The sequence below is a fragment of the Pyrgilauda ruficollis genome, unplaced genomic scaffold (genome assembly GCF_017590135.1).
Source record: "Pyrgilauda ruficollis isolate IOZ18807 unplaced genomic scaffold, ASM1759013v1 scaffold55, whole genome shotgun sequence".
NCBI lineage: Eukaryota > Metazoa > Chordata > Aves > Passeriformes > Passeridae > Pyrgilauda > Pyrgilauda ruficollis.
Window position 1 is genome coordinate 7209580 of NW_024527155.1, and position 19380 is coordinate 7228959.

The 19380-nt window shown below is 37.2% G+C and overlaps 1 protein-coding gene across 4 annotated transcripts in view; it reads left to right on the forward strand.

The window, feature by feature from the left end:
- The window catches only part of CHID1 (chitinase domain containing 1), a 96198-nt gene extending 82796 nt beyond the window's left edge, over positions 1 to 13402 (forward strand). For 3 of the 4 annotated variants that reach the window (XM_041481174.1, XM_041481175.1, XM_041481173.1), the window contains exons 12-14: positions 8719 to 8799; positions 11063 to 11105; positions 13132 to 13402. In XM_041481174.1, coding sequence (XP_041337108.1) covers positions 8719 to 8799; positions 11063 to 11105; positions 13132 to 13230 — 223 coding nt within the window. In that variant the 3' untranslated portion in view covers positions 13231 to 13402. Of the gene's footprint in view, positions 1 to 8718; positions 8800 to 9246; positions 9249 to 11062; positions 11106 to 13131 lie in introns of all 4 variants that reach the window. The other variant, XM_041481176.1, reaches the window with a different exon arrangement.
- Positions 13403 to 19380: the final 5978 nt, after the last annotated feature.

Sequence of the window (19380 nt, forward strand, 5' to 3'; positions counted from 1 at the left end):
CCATAGATTTTCCTTTAGGATAGTTAACTTCTCTAGTTACAATCCTCCCTGCCAAGGATGGAATTTATGATTTCTTTCATATGAAACTATCTGCTGTATTGGGCTTGATAACTTAAATTTATGACCGTGCTTCTACAACTACTGCATGCCAAAAAGACTATTCCTGAGCTCTGTTTCTTTTATTTTATAGAAGGTGTTTGGTGTTTAGCTCCTCCTTTTGCCAATGCCTTTGATGGTGTTTCTTTAGGCAGCCAAACCACTCATTTATTACAGCAGTGGAAATTGTAGACCTGGTGTGATTGTCAGCTAAGGAACCTGAACATTCTTCTGAGGCTACTTGGAAGTGCAAATACTTTTCTGTGTCTTGTTCTCAGCATCTTGTGAAGCAAAGGGAATTCAAATAGGGGTTAGCTTTTACAGGGTACAGTCTCCTACTGTAGTTCATTTATTTCATTGTCTGAAGTTCTGGTTCCTTGCAGACACCTCTGCTTCTGTGTGACCTCCTATTTTTGGAGAGACAACAGAAGCATTTCATTCCAAAGGCAGTTGCTGGGTCAGTTTTACATCCTCAGAGTCCTGCAGCCTGCAAATTTTGTGCTCTGCCTGACTTAAGTCACTTGGGAGCAGATCTTCATCTTCACTCATGTCCTTGACCCATCCTTGGTGCCTTCTGCTGCTTGCACCCAAATGCTCCCTTCATTTCTTCTTTGCTACCAAATTTTCCTTGCCCCTACGTGGGGCTCAACCAGGGCATCTTAGCAACCCTCTGGAAACAGGGCATGAGCACCTGCCTGGCTGAGGTGGAGGCTAGGAGGAAGAACTGCACTGCTGCTTTCCTGACACAGGGTGAGGAGAAGATGTTCCTGCTGGCTTTTGTGTTTCTTAAATCTGCTGGATGACACTGCTATTGACCTTGTGTCGTGTTGGGATGATTTAAATTCAGGAATGGTTGAAGAGAGATACAAGAAGCAACTGGAAGAGCTAGGAGTGGTATTTAATTGCATTAAGATATCTGACCTTTTAGAAGTGGATGGAAAAGAAATGTGATTTTTTAATATGTACCTTTTTTAATGAAGGAGGTATAGAAGAATTAAGAACATCAAAGTAGATGAGTTTGCACTCAAAATTTATTTTCATACTGGAGTGGATCAAACTTCCTTTACACTGAATTAAGATTAACTGAATCTGACCAGGCTCCAAATCTAATATAACAGTTTTCATTGCTAATCTGTGTAGCACTGTGTAAATAAAGCTGATTTGTGTACTTTGAGCAAGAAGAAAGTCTGTAAAGTTTTTGTGATGTGAGTAAAAGAAATCCCAACAAACCCAATCTGACACACAACGGAAGTAGCATAGTTTTTTAGTTTTTGTCATTTACAGCTGAAACTGAGCAGCAGATATATTGGTGGATCTGAACTTTGTTCAGCCTCACATCCAAAGATAAATAGCCCCACTTTTTCAGATGCAGTGCTTATTATGTCAGTTCTTAGAAGAATAGAGCACAGTATTTTATTTGGAGTAATGGATCTGAAAATGCTTCAACCTCAATTGAGTGTTACTTAAACATTTCAGGAAATGGGCCCTTAAACTAGCAGTTTTATCTTCAGAGATTTTATTTTTAGGGTGAACCTGCTGGTTCTTGAAACAAGCCTGTAGGGATAAACAAACATTAGTTTTCATCATGTTGAGAAGCATTTTTAAGCAGAAACACTCTGTCTTGTCTCAGATTCTGAGACAGAAACTAAGCCAGATTATTGGTTGAACTGTAGCAGAATGTAAGTTTTTATGTGTGGTCTAGGAAGCACTAATACTTTCACTGTTTCTTGATGATACATTGCCTTATAGGAATCTATTAGGACCTGTGTTTCTTCTATGAAGGATGGGCATTAAGCTTCTGTAATGTCAGTGCAGTGGTTTGGCCCCGACTGAGGAAAGAATCACATTGACTTTTCAACAACAACACATTTTCCTTTAGAAACAGTCATGCTACTGAACAGCAATGTGTTACTGAAGGCACACAAACAGATATGCAAACCTTCTGCCACAATCTAGTTATGTCCTCATTATCTAAGAAATAGTTTTTAACTTAAAAATCAAGGTCTTTTTTTCTTTAAGGAGATTTTTGTATGTCCCTCCCATATCCATCAGTTTGAGTTAAAATCTGAAATATATAGATAAATGTTCACACCTTTCTGCCTTGTGTGTGATTAATTCTATTAATAGATCAATATCTAACTGTAACTTGGTGGGGTCTTTTTTTGGTAAAGAACCACCATTTTGGTTATATTGAGAAATACAGCATGCACTGTATTGCTTTCAGCTGTACTTGACATTCCTGTGGATAATTTGCCAGTGTCCCACTGTGTAAACTCTCAAGTGGGTCTCCCTATAAAACCTCTGTGAAGTTGAAAATAAGGGGCACTACTAACATGTGAAGCTCTATACGTAGAAATATGTATTTTTTATGTTTTCTTCTGTAGCCACTGTAATGCACCAGAAGGTTTTGATTCTCATTATTTCTTGAGACAGGGATGCTCCTGAAAAACTTGACATTGTCTACTGTGTCTCCTGAGATCTGTGTATTAGGAATAACTTTCTGTCTCTCTGCAGTTGTGTCCAGCAAAGTATTATTGTTTCTAAATTACTTTGGGAATGCTGAACAAGATGCTCTTTTGAAGGGCCCAGAGTAAGGATAGAAATGTCAGGTTCTGCTTGTTTTCATTGGGCTTGTGCATCATGGCAGAAGGTACAAGGTCAGTGGGTTTGTGTGAAGTTGGTGTGCAAGTGCTGAAAAGTGTCATCTATCAAGTCAGTAATGAAGTATTGTGAAGAAATCAGTGAGAATGATTTTATAAAACTTACTGAAAGCAATACACCCAGAAAAACTACTATGTTGGAAAGTTACTACTATTAAAATAGTAAAAATGTTCTGACTGAATTTTAAAACTGACAGAGCAAGGTTCAGGCAGCAACAGAGAGATTACTAGAGAAATATGATGCTTGCTTATAGATTTTTCATTTCTAGGCTGCTACTTGGATATTTTAACAGCTAACTGATTGATGTCTCTCCTCAAACTGTGTTTATTAGTTCTTTTACATTAAACAATCTAAAGACTTAATGATTATTTTTGAACAATATACCCCATAGACAGGCTTATAGTGTGCTCTCGACTCCTCTCAGATGCACAGATCTTCAGAGTAAAAATTATCTCAATGTTAGTTCATACTTTTGATTCACTAGAACATACATAGTAGCTGTCTTTTTCCTGGATAACCTATTTGCTTTTGAAAGAACTTGTGGGATTTGTGTTAATAAAATCTGAATTCTTTAATGTGCAAGCAAGGGATATAGTGCTATCAACATTACCACTTTTTAAAGTTGGAAGCGTATAAATTGTAAATATGGTGTTAATGAGTGGAGAGAGGAGATGAGTAAAAAGTTTCTTAAGTGATCCTGATGGAAGCAGTGTGGTGAAATCTTAATTGTTCAGTCTGATGTTGACCTTTTTTACTGCACTGTGTGATGCTATATATGTATACACATACACACACACACACACATAAATAACATTATGCTGTTAATGACTCTGCTAGGGTTTTCATAAATTTATGCATGCTTTCAAAAGTATTTTAAAGGCTAATATATAAAGATGGTTAAATTGCAGGGCATCTCTGCCTTTTGCAAGCTGCAAATTTTAGGAACTGAGAGATTGAGAACTCAAAATCTTTATAAAATCTTTTTTCTTTTTCAAATTTTTTCCTTTTGTGTTTTTATTTAGTACCATTGAAGGCATCTTTTATCAAAATTGTTAGTTTCATTACTAAATCATTCAGTAGCTTATAGGATATTCAGAATTATTGCATTTGTTTTTTAGAAATTACCTTCTAAAGAGCAGAGAAGGCCAAAAAATTCCCACTTTTTAAACCTTTTTAAAAAAATGTCTCCAGATTGTATTGTTTCTTGACATTTTGTCTCACTTAAAAGGAAGTAATTTAAGAAAAACCTTAAATGACAAGTGTCAAGGTAGCTAAAATTAAACATTAAATCTAAGGGTGTTTGACTTACAGGTTAGATATAAAGCCCCTCTGAAAAATCTTGTTTTGAACATGGGTATCTTCCCATTCACAAGTGTCCTGATGTACACAGAGCAGTGGGGAAACAGACTGGTGCTTTTTTGGAAGGTGTGTATTGAGAATATTTTTAGGAGTACTCCTCTGAAAATTGTTTTGGAGCTATTTCTGTCTTGTTGTTTTGCACCAGAAACTGGAACTCTTGAGCTCTAGAATACAGCCTTTTGTGTGACTTCTCTTACTTTTATTAAGAGATACAGCTCCTGTGAAGGGGGAAGATGGGCCCTGTCCAGCTGAGTCTAAAATTTGCCATGTACAGGCACTGTTGATAGTTACGGAGATACAATTCCTGGGAGGTTCACATTTTAATAACTATGTCTATTTTAACTGAAGAAAACTGAAAAGAAAATGTGTGGTATGGATTTTCAAGCTGGGTAGTATTTTTGTTCTTTGACTGAATCTCTCAAATTTGGTACAGTGGACGATAAACTCAATTTTCCATAGCAGAAGAAAATGATCTTTCATTCTGGTTAGAGACGTGTTGCTTCTAATCAGAGTTTTGTTCATGTGAGAACTGGGGAGAAAATAAAAAGTGTTAGAAAAGAGCGTTAAAATGCAATGTATGCTCAGTAGTGGTTTCCTTTTCACTGTAAAGTTTTTTGGTTGAAGAGTGATTGAGGACTAGTAAAGCAAAACACCTGAAGATTAAAAAGTTTAACTTCATAAATAAATCCTAGTCTAAGAATTAAATAGGAAGCTATCTCTTCCTAGAATGTAAATTTTTGTTGCAAAAGATATACTAGAGACTGGTTTCTTTATATTCTCAGTGAAAATAGCATTATCCATGAAGATAAATACCTTCTTCAGAGGGACTAAAGATTGTGGATTTTGCCTTAACATATTCCAGGGCCATGCCATTTTTCATGTTTTGGAAGAAAAGCATCTAAGAAAAGGAACACCAGACATAAATCCTGAGAACCTTTCATCTGGTTCCTTTATTTATTCATTGAATAAGCAGTGAAGTTCAGTACTCTGTAGGTGTAGCCACATTAGGGTTGTTCATAGGTACACATCTTCGGCAGGACTGACTTTTCAGCAACTCCATAATATGTATGTTTTGGCTTCTCCTTTACTTTGCAGAAGGAAGTGTTTGTTTTAACCCAGAGTCTTTGTAACCAGGAGTATCTGTCGCTCAAATAATAGTTCTTCTCTGAATACCAGGAAGTGCCCATTTTGACAAAGGCATGGCAATTTAAGCGAGCCAGTGTCAAAACATGTGTTTGCAAGGTGGACATGCAGGTGACACTGGCCTTTTGTTACTATTCCTGATGATCCATGCAGATCTGTCATTTCTAAATGTTGCATTGGTGCTTCAGTAGAGGCTGGCATCAATAATCCAGCTACTTAATCTGTGCTGACCTTGTTTCAGGTCAGCACCACAGAAAAAGCATGACTTGCTCTGCAAATGGTCACAAACATCCCAGGAAATATGTAGTGCGAGGCAGAGAAGCTGAGTTTTCAGTGTTTTTCATTCTCTTAACTGCTGAGGCAGCTTGGTAAAAGAAGAAAGGTAGTAAGTTAGGAGCTGATGGATGAGGAATTAGTCTGGATAGCAGTATAAAAGCAGAAGTGAACTGGCACAGAGGCAGTAGAAAGAGGGATAAATTAGAAAGAGAGGATGAAAAAATAGCAATAAATATGAGTTGAAAGGTATAGAGTGAAATGAGGGGTGAAAAAAAGGAAAGCTGGCTGTGGTGTGCTTCTTGCCCCTTTCTTTTCCTCTTTGAGAACCTGAAAATTTATCTAGAATTCTGCTATCCCAGACACATTGACATCCCTTGTGGTGTTTGGTGTGATGGCAAATTTTGCTTTTTTGTTTATTTATTTATTTCTTTATTTTAACCAGTGCATGTCAAATATTTGGAGTCAAGTACTGCCCCAGCTAGGAGATAATATATTATAGAGTGCCTGGTAGAGTTTGAGTCAATCAAGTGTGTTGTGATAGAGCTGCTGCAGTTTTACACAGGAACCTTTCACTTATGATGCACATGGTAGGATACTACAGAGATAATAGGATAATATGGCATATATTGGAGTTCTTACCTTCTTTCTTTTACTGAAAGAAAAGGAATCAAGTAAAGGGGAAATTACTACATGGGTTATTCTCAAGTTAGGGCAAAAGAAAACCCATGGGAAATAGATGTGGCTTGCTGTTGCACCTTTCCTGACTCTTCACAGCAACTTTGAGTCTGGTTGAAAAAGATAAAGCTTGATTTTTATAGGCATTGAGCATACAGTTGCAACTGAAGTAAATGAGAGCTTATTGTTTTGACCAATGTGCTTGGAATTTTTGTTGTCCTTAACAAATTAAAATAAAAACCAAGTTCATATGTTTCAAATAGGCTCCCTAAGATTAATGGATAGCAGTGACAATTTGGGGGCTAATACTTCTTTTTTTCCCAACTGAAGCTTGTAGCTAGTCTCATAACTGTAGATGTGATTTCAAGATGAACTTGTTCATTTTTTCTGTTACATACTGTGGGAATAAATGCCTAAAGACAGAAAAAGGGAAATAAATTCTCTGTGCGTGGTCAGGATGAGTGCTCATTAAATGTGATATATGCCTTAACAGGTTTAAGATAATGATATACCTTTAATAGAAAAGGGTATAATAATTGGTTTCACTTGCATTTCTATTTTTAAAGCTTGTTCGTAAGTATTTTGAGCACTCTTTAATTGTGTTGGGAATTTTAGCAAGTGAAATTAAGATTTCCCATCTAAAGTCATATATTCAGGAACAAAGCTGTGTGCCAGGATGTCTTGGCTCGTAATTATTGTTTTCTGCTCTGGAACATCTTGTTGCCATATTCTATATGAGTGTAGTCTCCTGTCATTACTGGAATGGGACAATTTGTTAAAATCTGTCCTTAAATTTTAAATATACAAAACTATGTCTCTTTGCATATGTTTCTAGTGGGGCAACTTAAAATTTTTGTATGTCTTAAAAAGGGATGGGCAGGTCCCAAAGGTCTAACTTACCCTGTTTGAAAAGGACCATTATTCCAGTGCATGTGTGTGTGAGGGAGAGTGCAAGAGCTCCTCATGTTTCCATGTGCTCACGTATTTTCCTGTGCATTTGCTTATGTAGATAAATCCCTGCCTGGTGTGGCTTCATTTGACATAAATACAAAAGAAAATTTTTTCTAAACCTGCTAGCAGTAAGAAACAATTTACCAATATATGAATAAGCAAGCCACAGCAAAAGAGAGATGATGATCCTGGCAATGCTGAATGTTTTAATTGCATTTAGAATAGTACCAAATGAGAGAACAAATCTTTTTCAAACTGAGCAATACAAAATTTTTCTGTTTCTTGATGTGTAATAGTGAGCTGGAATTTCAGCAGTGATGCAATCAGGATAGTGGCTGATGGAAATTTCTTAATAAGAAATAAGATGATTTGAAGGAAATGTTTCCTTCCACATCCTGTCATAAGCAGAGAAATTACTGCAAGAATGAGACCAATTGTGGGAGATGGCTTTGATAGACCTTTCAAAAGAGATGGCCAAAGATGCAGGTTAAAAATGCAGAAGAGACAGGGGAATGAGACTTCTCGTTTTTGTGTGACACCTGGGTGGCCTCTGTCGCTGGCAGTAGTTTGCCATCTTCTGGTCCTCTGACATGTGGCAGCCAGCAGCTTTGTGTCTGTTTTGCTGTCAGAAATGCAGACAGTGTCTCTGCACTGAGAGGATACTATGAGCTAAATTTACGGCATACCAGCTCTTCCACCCCAGTTCCCCTTGCAGGGTTTTGGGTCCAGGTAGTACTCTATCCTCACTTTGTGTCAGGGGAGATAGGTCATTCCGTGTTCAAAGTGTCCATGCAAAAAATAATACCAAGAAGCCAGTGATGGGGAAAATCCATATGCAGAATTACTTAGCAGTGAACTTTCCTTGACAATTTCAGTTTTAGAAGATTAGCTAAGCCCCTTATCTAGAAGAACTTTCCTGATGACATAAGGCTCATATTGGAGGACACAGCTGTGTACAGCCTAAGGATGACTTCAGTTCCTGTGCTTTGGCATATGGATTTCAGACTGTAGAAGTAATAAAACAGTGCCTTCATGTGTCCTTGCAGATTTGTCCATCGTAGAACATTAATTCACAGAATCACACAAATCACAGAATGAAAAAGGGGCCACTGGTCCAAGTTCCCTGCGCCAGGGACCATATTACTGAGGATGGTGCCCTGATACCATTTGAATATCTCCAGGGAAGGAGACTCCACAGCCTCTCTGGGCAATCTGTTCTAGTGCTTGGTCACCCACATGGTAAAGTGTTTCCTCATATTCAGGTGGAAGTTTTTGTGCATCAGTTTCTGCCCATTGCCTCTCGTCCTATTGCTTGGCACCACCTCCTGACACCCTCCCTTCAGATATTTATGTGCAACGCTTTAGAAAAAAATAGCCTAAAAATGCAAACATGAAATTGTAAAGTGGTTTAGGAAATTAGTTGTCAACAAGACGATATTTTTGATACTGTGTTCAACATCTAAACATGGTAAAACTGCTCTTTAGAAATTTCTGCAATGTAATTTCATAACTGCTTCTTAAAAAAGTTCATTCCTTATCTATGTTTTTAATTTGTAGGTACATTGAAACCTTGAAAGAACACAAGCCAAAAATTGTCTGGGATGAACAAATTGCTGAACACTACTTTGAATACAAAAAGTGAGTTACATTTATTAACTTACCATTCTGCAAATATTTTTGGGCATGGGCTAATGACTGTAGTATGCAACTGAATTCAGCAAATGGAAATTCTGCTGATTGTATCTGTGTGTCAACACTGAACTGCAGCATAAAAGAGTGTTTTGGGCGAGAGGAGAAAATCAGAGAAGGATTCATGAAATTACATAAACCAGAACAATCTTTAGAAGAGAAGACTGATGAGTCATATCTTTAGAAATTATCCATCAAAGTTATCTATTGAGTGTCAGTTAATCAGAGGCTCTGAGATGAGTACTGGGAGCTGTCTGGTGATTACCAATAACTCAGCCAAAAATAGTTCTGAGAAAAAGATATGGTTCAAGAGCCTGGTTTCACAAGTCCTACTGCTGAGATTGTTTAAGTGACAAACTTCCACTAGATGGAATGGACTGTAGAGAAATGTAATAGAAGTAAAACTAACTGACTTCTAGATAAAGTTTTTGAAAGAACTAAGAGTGTTAAGGGTTATAGTGTTCTTTGTCCTCCCTTGTTCATTGTGAAATGACAAGAGGATTCCTGATCTAGAAGAATCCATTTAAACAGATTAAAATAAATAAACCCAGCAACATCTTATTAATCCTCTGATAATTTTCTATTTTTATGCAAAAATACCAAAATATGCAAACTGATACAAACAAATCCTACTACTTCTGCAAAGCTGTGTCTTGTATATTACTCAGTGCACTGTTAATGTGAAGATACACAACTGAAAGGAAGATTTTAGAAGCTTTTAATAAAAACAATCAAAACTTCTTTATTTCCAAAACAATCTGGTCTAAAATATTTTTCAATATTAAAAAAACCCAACCAAAACCCAAAAATTAAAACTAAACCTACAAATCACCTACCTTTGTATTTTTAGTTTAATTTTCAAGATGTTTCTCAGCCTGTAATTTTCTTCTGACTTTTATTTATCAGGAAAAAAAAATCTGTTGTTGAGCAGTGTTTAAATTTGGGGGTTTTTCATGTGTTTGGATGAAAGGACTGGGATCTGTATGCCTTCTTTTTTAATTATTTGGTATCCTGTTGCAAAATTACTTTTTACCAAGCAATTACAGTTTTTTGTGTTAACTAAAAAGGAATAAATCAGAAGCTCTGTTTTACTGATCTTTAATATCCAATCCTGTTGGAGACACTATGAGCACTAGATGAAAACTTGCTCTCAAAAGTGTAACTCTGAGGGCTGTGTTTCAATGGCATGCTTCTGGGATTCATGTCTGAATCACATTTCTTACATGGCAAAATGAACTTGTGGCTTGTCTGTAGTACTTCCTCTTTTTTCTTTGAAGCCAACCTTTGGAGGTTCTTGTGTGGGGCTTCCTGGAGGAAGTTTTGATGCATGAAGCCCACTCTGTCTGAAAATCACTCTAAACTTCACTTGTGCTGTGCTTGGCAGTCAGCTGAGTGGTTCAGCTGGCTGCAGGGGAGGGTTATTTAAGGAACTCTTTTTCAGTTACCACTTTGTTTTGCAAAGGTTCAATTATTTTGGACAGGGATGGCAGCCAGGCCTGAAATATGTATGCTTCCCTGGTGAAGCCTCTCACCTGGATATCCTGCACGTCTGCAGCAGCTGAGAAATGAAATCATGAATCTTTAAGCAAAGCACACCTAATGATTTCATGTTGCAGGCAGAGACTGTCTATTACAAATAGTTGCAGAAAGCTGTGAGATTTTAGGAGCAATTCCTTCTTGATCTGTCCATGCACACTACTTTTTCTCCTGGTCTAAGTGGTAAAGTGGTGCTGTGAGACCCTTTGTAACTCATCCTTCTCATTACTAGGGATTTAAAATGCCACCTTGGTATTTGTGCCCAGTATAGCTTGCCCTGTCTGTATATTTTATACTGCTGGCAGTTAATTTAGCCTGAAAGATAGTAATTCAGGGAATTGGAGAAAATATTTCACAGTTTGCATCAGAAAACCAAATGTCTTCATCTTTTTCAGATGCGTGTTTATAAGGCACAACTGCCTGTTACAATCTGACAGTTTTGTCATCCAGTTGCAACAAAATATCTCAGTGTTTACTATGATATGGTATCAAACCATCTCTGTTGTGAGATCTCTTCTTGGATCCTCTGTTTTCACTGTCAGCCTTTTCACAGTATCAGAGAATCTCAGAATTGTTAAGTTTGGAAGAGACAAACCTGGTTTTGAATTCTAGCCTTAGTTTAAAATCCTGGTATCTATCAAAGCTACTGTGACTATTTGGTTTTCTTGTTTTGCAGAAATAAGGGAGGAAAACATGCAGTCTTCTACCCAACACTGAAGGTAGGTGTCACTTTCTCAGGTCTGTAAGAGGACAGAGATGTTTACTTGACCCATTCCATTATTGAGACATTTCAGAAAATGTTGAACTGGGTTTAGGCTTTTGTGGAAGAAGTTTGCCCTCATGTAGATGTTACGTAAATTGTTATGATTCAAAGATTCAGCTGCTTGTGCAAGAAGGTTGGCTTTTTCTCTCACGCATAATGGGGTTTTGGGATCTCTGAAGATAAAGCATGTCTAGAGATAAGACACACCGGGACAAACTGGTGCTGTAGAGGATCTGTTCAAGTGCACAGCTCGTGTACTATCAGACATGTTGTTAGCAGATTCTCAGACAAGATACCAAAGAAATTTTCCTTCTCATCATGGTGGCTGGAAGCTTTGAGAACTTTAGCCTTCCTTTGTAACAGGGTCCTGATTCTCCCTGTCAGCCTGCATCACCATGTTATCTTCAGTTCTGTTTCTGTGGAACATACTTTAGTGTTTTGAAAACTTCTACACAATAGTCTGCAGTAGACCAGCATGCAGGATAAAATGGGTAATTACAGCCTTAGTTCCTAGGAAGTTATCTTTAGACTTTCTCAAATTAAACTGAAAAAAAATTCAAAAATCCAGTGTGTTAAACCTCTGCTGGCATTTAGTATTGGAAGGGAATTGCTTCTGTAGTGAAACTACATTGTTTTTACAGAGACCAGAGACTTTTTTTGTGGTTAAAGTAGTATGAAATGACCTAAGGCTCTGTTTTCCTGGATTGTTATCTTAAGTAAAAGGATATTTCCCCTCATTAATCCAATATGGGTGGAAGTACTATCACATATGGGGTATTAACTCCCCCATCTATGTTCTTGCTGGTGCTGCATGTCTGAGAGTGTTAGAAAGTTTCATTGTGAATGTATCAGAGAATAGATAGCTTGTGCTGTTATGCTGTTTTCTTCAGCCTCGGGGAAGGATTTTGTCAGTGCTAACCAGGTTAAGAAAACTCATTTCTGTGCATTTCTTTCATTATTTCCTCTCTAGCAGATCACTACTCAACTGTGGTGATTGGTGAATGCACAGAAATGGATTTTCTTTCCATTTTCAACATGCTTGTAATGAAATAATTTGAGATTTAGTTGCTGGCAAGATGATTTGGAAACACTGAATGTTATTACCTCATGAAAAAATTAGTTTCTTTCCCCTTTTAATGTTATACTCACTAACAAGTAGCTCAAAATTAGTTTGTTCATTAGTTTGTTAAACACAGTCATGAATGCCAGGCCCAGTGGATCTGTTAATGATGCTGTGATACCTTATTCTGTTTCCCAGGAAATGATTTTTAAGCACCTCCCTAGCGTGAGTAGTTTAGTTTAAGCATTGCAGTGCTGTAGTTCAAAGTAAGAAAACCTGAGAGCAAAAGATAGAAAAATAATTATTTTTGTTTGAATTTAAAAAAAAAAAAGGCAGAATGTGAATTGTGGCATTGCTTCCGTTGTTAACCAATGGCTAAACTAAATCTTCTAAATCAATGGCTGGAGCTCAAATAGAGATACTTTTAATTATTATCTCCAAGAATCTCTTTAAAATAGAATTTTTGTAATGTAAATTGTGACTCTGTCCTGGGAAAAGGCAAGGGTAGGCAGGAGATCTTGATGGTATTTGACAAGTCATTCTGATTGTCTTCAGTGATAAAGTTCTATTTTACCCCTGAGATATTTCTGGGAAGACTTAGAATTTCTGTACATTGTGAAATGATAGCCTAAATTAGAATAGTTCTTTGCATAGTTCATAAATCTGATTTATTTCTGTGGCATTTTGTCAATTTATCTGGTAATCTTTTATTAGGTCATTGAATTAACTGGTACGATTAACTGTCTTTGACTGAATGATTGCTTGCTAACCAGAGAGTATTTGAAATACAGACAAGGTTTTTCAGTAGCTGGTTCAAGGGTAGATGTTTTTAAAAGGTTCGGTAATGGCATGAAGAGATGGCAGTATGGAGTCTCTGATATCTCTGACTGAGACCTGACTGCTTTATGTGTCTTTCTCTTAGTCCATCCAGTTGCGTTTGGAGCTTGCAAAGGAATTGGGCACTGGAATATCCATCTGGGAACTGGGACAAGGCCTGGACTATTTTTATGATCTGCTTTAAAATGAGAGATGATCTTAGAAAGAATTTATTTGCTTCACTGAGGCTCCACCTTCAATTAATCTGGGTATCCTGGAGAGGTGATTTTTAAAACATTTTTTGTAATTTATATCATATCTGTATTAAAATTGCATTTTTTTTCCCCAATAAAGAATCCTTTTTGATTTGCCACACAGACGTGGTTGTTGGCATCTGATAAAATTCTGACAAAAACCCACAGAAATTTCTCTTAAAGCACCTGGACTCCAAGTCATTGAAAACAGACCAACGTAGCTGGATGGAGTCAGAGTTGAAGATATTTTCTGAAATGTTTTCTAGAAGAAGTATAAAGTGGGAAAGTTGATGCCGTGTGATCAGAGTTTAAGACGGAGACCTTTCAAAGAGCTACTGGTAATAACCAAAGTAAGAGAACAAATAAATCCATCATATTACACCCAGCAAATTTAAAATCTGCTGGACTCTCTGCATCTTGCTGTCTTCTGATATGGTAAGTGAACATAAAATGTCTGGAGGGGAGACCAATTTGAAGACTTTCCCTCAAGCTGGTAGAAAATCAAGCAAAGCTGTTGACAAGCTAAGCTGTTGGCTCTGTTTGTTTTGTCATGTTAGTAAATTCCTTAAGTAGTTCAAAGTCACAGTAATTTGAATTTATGACCTGTTTCTAAATCAGTTCTGGTACAAGAGGTGCTGTGTGATTTCTCTACTCTGCTTAGCCAGCTTGGTGGCTCAGTTATAGAGCATGATGCATTAGTGGCCACTTTGTGGGAACTGTCACATTCAGCAACAAAGGCTCTAATGATAATCATGGATTCCATGGACATGATGGATCCCATGGCCCCAGCAGACAGAGCCCCAGCAGCTCTGACAACCCCTTGACTTTAAGCAGGGCCTGTAAATGTCATCAGCACCTTTGTGCATGAAGCTGTCATTCTTCAGCTGCACACATTGGTGCTTTTGTCTCTCTAATATGGATTTTTTAGGAACGCAACAGCTGTAAAAACCCATCAGTTTAAAAACAAAGCCAAGAAATTGTGTCCCTGCCTCTTCGTTTGTAGTATTTGTGTTTGTGGAAATCCACAGGCTTCAAGGCAGTTTCTTCTAAGGAACTAAGAGGTGCTGGGAATTTGATGAGGGTGTCATTGGTCACCAGCAGAGACGGAGGCAAAGAGCTCTGTACTCCCACTGGTGTTCTTCTTGCCACTTAGAGTTGTCACAAAGATGACTGCACTCCTCTGTTCACATCCACCCTTCCCAGTAATTAATCTCAGCGGGGAATTTATCTGCCCCTGCTGTTTTCAGCAGAATAAATCCCACTGTAATCCACCATTGATTAAAGAACTATTGATCTTCACCTTTCTGATTTAGTTCTGGCATCTCTCGACTTCTCACATTGCAAGTATCCAGCTGGGGTAACTAATCAGGTTTCTTTCTTCCATACCATTAGTAGTAAGATAATTTGCTACATGAATCCTTCTGTTCAATTAACTTGAACTTTCTAGTTCGTTCAAAAGCAATTTAAAGTCGCTCTGGCAATGGTATCTAGAATAGCACAAGAATTAAATTCTATTACAGTGTTTTTTCTACTTTCAGTGGCACTATTGAACCACAATGTCTCAGAAAAAAAATACTCAGAAATGGAAGGGGTTATGTTCTGAAATGGCATCCATTTTTATATTAGCTAGTAGGTAGCTTGCCAAATTGGATGTGGGGAAGAAAATGATATTTCATTTTAGCTTGTTTATTCTCTAGAAAAGATATACATAATTTACCACAATTTTCATTTTGTTTATATTCTGTGATGATTTTTTGTGAGGTACATGATTCCTGTTTGTCTCTATGTTAGAAAGAAATGTCTTTTCCATCCTTAGAGGCAGAAAAAATACCTCTGTGTTTCAAAAGGATAAAAATAACCCTTACTGTTTCCTGAAAAATAAATACCAGGTAAGAAGTACCAGATAGGATTTTGAGCGATCCATGGTATATTGGTGCTTGAGGCCAAGAATATCACTAAAGGCAAAACATGTTTGTTGGATTAGAAATAATATTCTAAAAGGAACAAAGTTGACATTATTCCTAATAATTAAATTCTCTATTAAAAAAAAAAAAAAGGAAAAAGAAAAGAAGAAACGAACATCAGAAGGGCTGTGAGCTCCAGAATGAATGCAGAACATCTTCTGATGGGTTGGTCTTGCATTTCCCTAATTTTTCAATATGTGGGAATGTCAGGTTGTCTTGTAATAACAAAGAATATAGAAATCATGGAAAACAGCTTTCTTTTGAAATTTGCACCTCAACACATCTATGGAAAGATGACACAGGAGAGAAGTGCTTGTATGAAAGGGGGATCCTGCAGAGCATCTCCTTTTATGACAAGTGGGGAAAACTGCATGAGGGGCAGAAGGTGGGAGGCAGTGCTGAAGTGGCAATTCATTATTTATTCCTAAATAAAAAAAGCAAGCATTCCTAAAATGAGGTACTTGGCAGAGCAAGGCCAAAGATACTGGACATAAAGGATCAAGGGTATGATTGGGGAGAAATATTTAGTGTTTCTATTAAAAAACAACTTACACCTAATATAGCAAACAATGAAATAGAAGTGCTTATTTGAACACAGTATATTACAATTAAGTTTTCTAAGATACATTTAAAGAAAAGGTTTCCTGTATAGGGCTCTGTTGCTAGAAAAATTTCTTTGTTGCAAGAAATTTCCTCTCTTGCAAGAAAAATTTCCTTGTATTTGTATAAGATCTTGAGCACCATGAATGTAAAGGTGTCTTTACATTCTCTACCTGATGCCAAGTGGAGATTTTTTCCAACTGATCTTTGCTCTTGTATTTCTGGGTGATTTTCTTTTTTGGGTGAGACTTACACAGGGTTAAGATAAATACATTTTTCTGCACAATTTTTATTGTATTCACTGAGAAAAAGAAGTAACAGCTGATTCTGTTGCAGCTGGCCTTTGATACGAAGCTGGTATTTTTATTGTCAATTATCATCACACTCGTGGTTTTAACAGGTATTGAGCAGGGGTTGTATCTGTATACAACTAAATATCTTACCAAGACAGAAAAGAGGACTTATCTGGGTGCTTGTAGGACCATATGGACCATTCTTCTCGGATAACAGCATCCCATCTTATCTCCTGTGGTAAGTGTATCTTGAAAACTTGACCTGCCATCTTTGTAATGTGAAGCAGATTTAGCAGAGAATTGTTGAATAGAAGTTGTTTTGCTTGTCTCATTGTGAGATGCTATTCTTCAAGAAAAATTGCTATAGTATTTCATGTTATAGTTTCTTTTTTATCATATATAGGTTTGAGACTGCAGAACCAAGTGTAGCTTCCAGGTAAGAAAGTTGGGAGAGAAAGAGAAGAGATAATGTGGTAAGGTAGATCCAAGAATGATAATGCTAAAACAAGTTATTTAACCACTTCTTAGTTATAAAGAATTGTTGAGTGAGTTGTAACAATTTAGTGTTTATGGGCTCAAGCAAAACTATGAAATGCTTTTTTTGTTTCTGCTGTTACCAGTGGTAATTATTTGTAAGAGTGGGGGAAGTGTTTCGTGCATGCTCGTCTGTGGAGACTGCAAAGCTAATGGATGTTCACAGGAACTGTAATTACAGTCTCTCCTGAATTTGGGACACACCTTTTGAAGTTTACTGTTTTGATTAATACACAGTACAGCTCTGTGACTTCACGTAAACAAATGGCAGCACAAAGCAGATGGATTCTACCTCTGCAGCTTGAAGAGGTTGTATGCAGCTATTTCCTGAAAATAACATTTTTTCAGTGATCACTTTTATATGTAATAAGTGCAAATTAAGTAAGCCTGAATTGGTGTTTTGTAGTCTGCCAGGCAATCACTTTGATAGTCTGCACTGGGGAAAAACATATCATCTCTTTAGAAAAAAACCCAGCATAATATGAAAAAATAACTGGAACAGAACTAGATTAATGGCCCTTACTGAAACAGTTGCAAAAATAATTAGCATCACTTGTCTTGTTAGTATATGAAATTAAAAGCAAAATGTGTTTTCAAATATATTCTGTTGGAATGAGAGCATTATAACAAAATGTTATTTTGCAAAAAAATACGAATGAATGGAATCTAAGACTCAAAATTTGAAACGGTTTGTTGTTTTACATTCCTACTTATACCAGTTACCTTTTCTGGATATATTTCCATATCTGATTGGTTACAGTGTAACTGAAAATTGTTTTAGTAAAAATACTGTAGAAAAACTTGTATGCTATTTTTCCTAGAAACAAACAAGGAAGTTTCTTACAAACTCTTAATGAAATAAGCTTTTACTCTGACTTCTAGCACATTAGAACTTATTCTCCATTTAACTGCTGAGACCAAAGCAGATGGGCACTTTTAAGCTGCCTTCATGTGGAACATAGATTATCATATTTTATTCCATCATTGTGTGGAGTTCAAATAAAGTAAAATTTAGCAATTGTCTAGTGTGGGAAGGCAGAACATAAACTAAAATCCTGCCCTCTGTGTGTGAATTCGCAGCTGGGCACAGGTGTGCAGAGTTTAATCACAGGGCATTCATTACCTTGCCCACCTGATTTTTTGAGAGCAGTAATGAGGATCAGGTGGAAATGCTTAGTGTAAATAAGCAGCATATTGTCTTTCTAGAGACCTCCTAACTTTCCTTATTTCATTTACCAGAAGCCACTAATCTCAGCAGACATACCCATAGTGGCAGAAGGGTACAGGCCCTCTCATGTCTAGACTGCACACCATGGGGTTTTGCATAAGTGACTTGCTGTAAGGCTTCCCAGATTGCTGCATTTTTCTGCAAATCCATGAGCACTTTCTCAGAGCTGGGCTATCTAATTTTCCAGCTTTGTCATCTTTTGCTGTTAAGTTCCTGCTCTGTGTATGGCTGCAGCAGGGGCTGGCTGAATGTTCTGCCTCACCTTCCTCAAAGGTTAGTGCAGAAGGTGTAGAAGATGATGGGATTTCAACAGTTTCCTCCAGTATGTGAAGTCTACACATTATGGTTACCTCTGCTGCTCATCCTACTCCAAAAGGTAATACTGAATTTTGTTTTCCTTTATTTTCAAGTGTTAAAGCAGTTAACAAAAGACCTCCATACAAACATTGCTAATTTTCAGCAAATATTATTTTCTCTTCTTCCTTATGATCTCATTTAAGAATGGTCTAGGTAGGACTGTCAATATATTCCAGTCAGTTTTCTTCTAGTGCACTGGTGGAAAGCATATACTCCATTATATGCTGTGTTTGCTTGCAGCTGTGGAGGATGGGACTGTGACTAAAAATAGCCAATAGTCAGAATTACTGCCCAGTGTAAGATATTATTCAGGACTCTGTGTGTCTGTTTTCACCTAGTCTTTACAGCTTCTTCTTTGATTTCTCAGGTGAACTCATGTGGGGCAGAGAAGTTGCTGTAGATTATTTGGCTATTATTACAGGTTTTGCAATCTTTTTGTGTTTTCCTTTTCTCCTTTCCTTTCCTTTGGGGGCTGAACAAAACAAATTCTGTGAGCAGACATGTTTGTATATCATGAGTGTATGAAGGCCCAGCAGTAGCAGAATTGGCATCCTTGTGCTGTGGAAGTTAGGGAAAAGATGTCTGGGAGTGTTGTGTGACCACACTGAGAGAGAGGAGGAGAGAGTAATTTATGCCATTTGTAAAGCTGGCTCCCTAATCCATACAATTATTAGAGTGATATTGTGGGAGGAAGGGTAACAAAGCTCAGCTCTGCTCATGGCAGCTATCTCTGGACTGATTTTCCCCTTGTTTATAGGTGCTGTTTCAGTTGCTGTGCTGGGAGCTTTTGTGTAAAACAAGTGGTTGTGTTATTTTTGCTCTAGTCTTTCATGTCTTAATGTGGAAAAACCTTTGTGCTAATAATATTTTTCATTTTCCTCATTAAAACAACTGATCAGCCTGGCTAAGCGAAAGCCAAAGTGTCTTTGCACTAGAGCTGGAGCTACTGAGGAACCAGGTGGAGGTGTTTGGCACAGTTCATGCAGAGCACTTCTGCTAGCATAAGTAAATAGTCTCTTCATAAATGACAAGCAGTCTCCCTTTACAAATATATTGTATCATGTCTTAGATCCAACTTAAATTGAGTCCTTCTTGGTTTTTCGAGTCTGGGTATATTGCTGATAT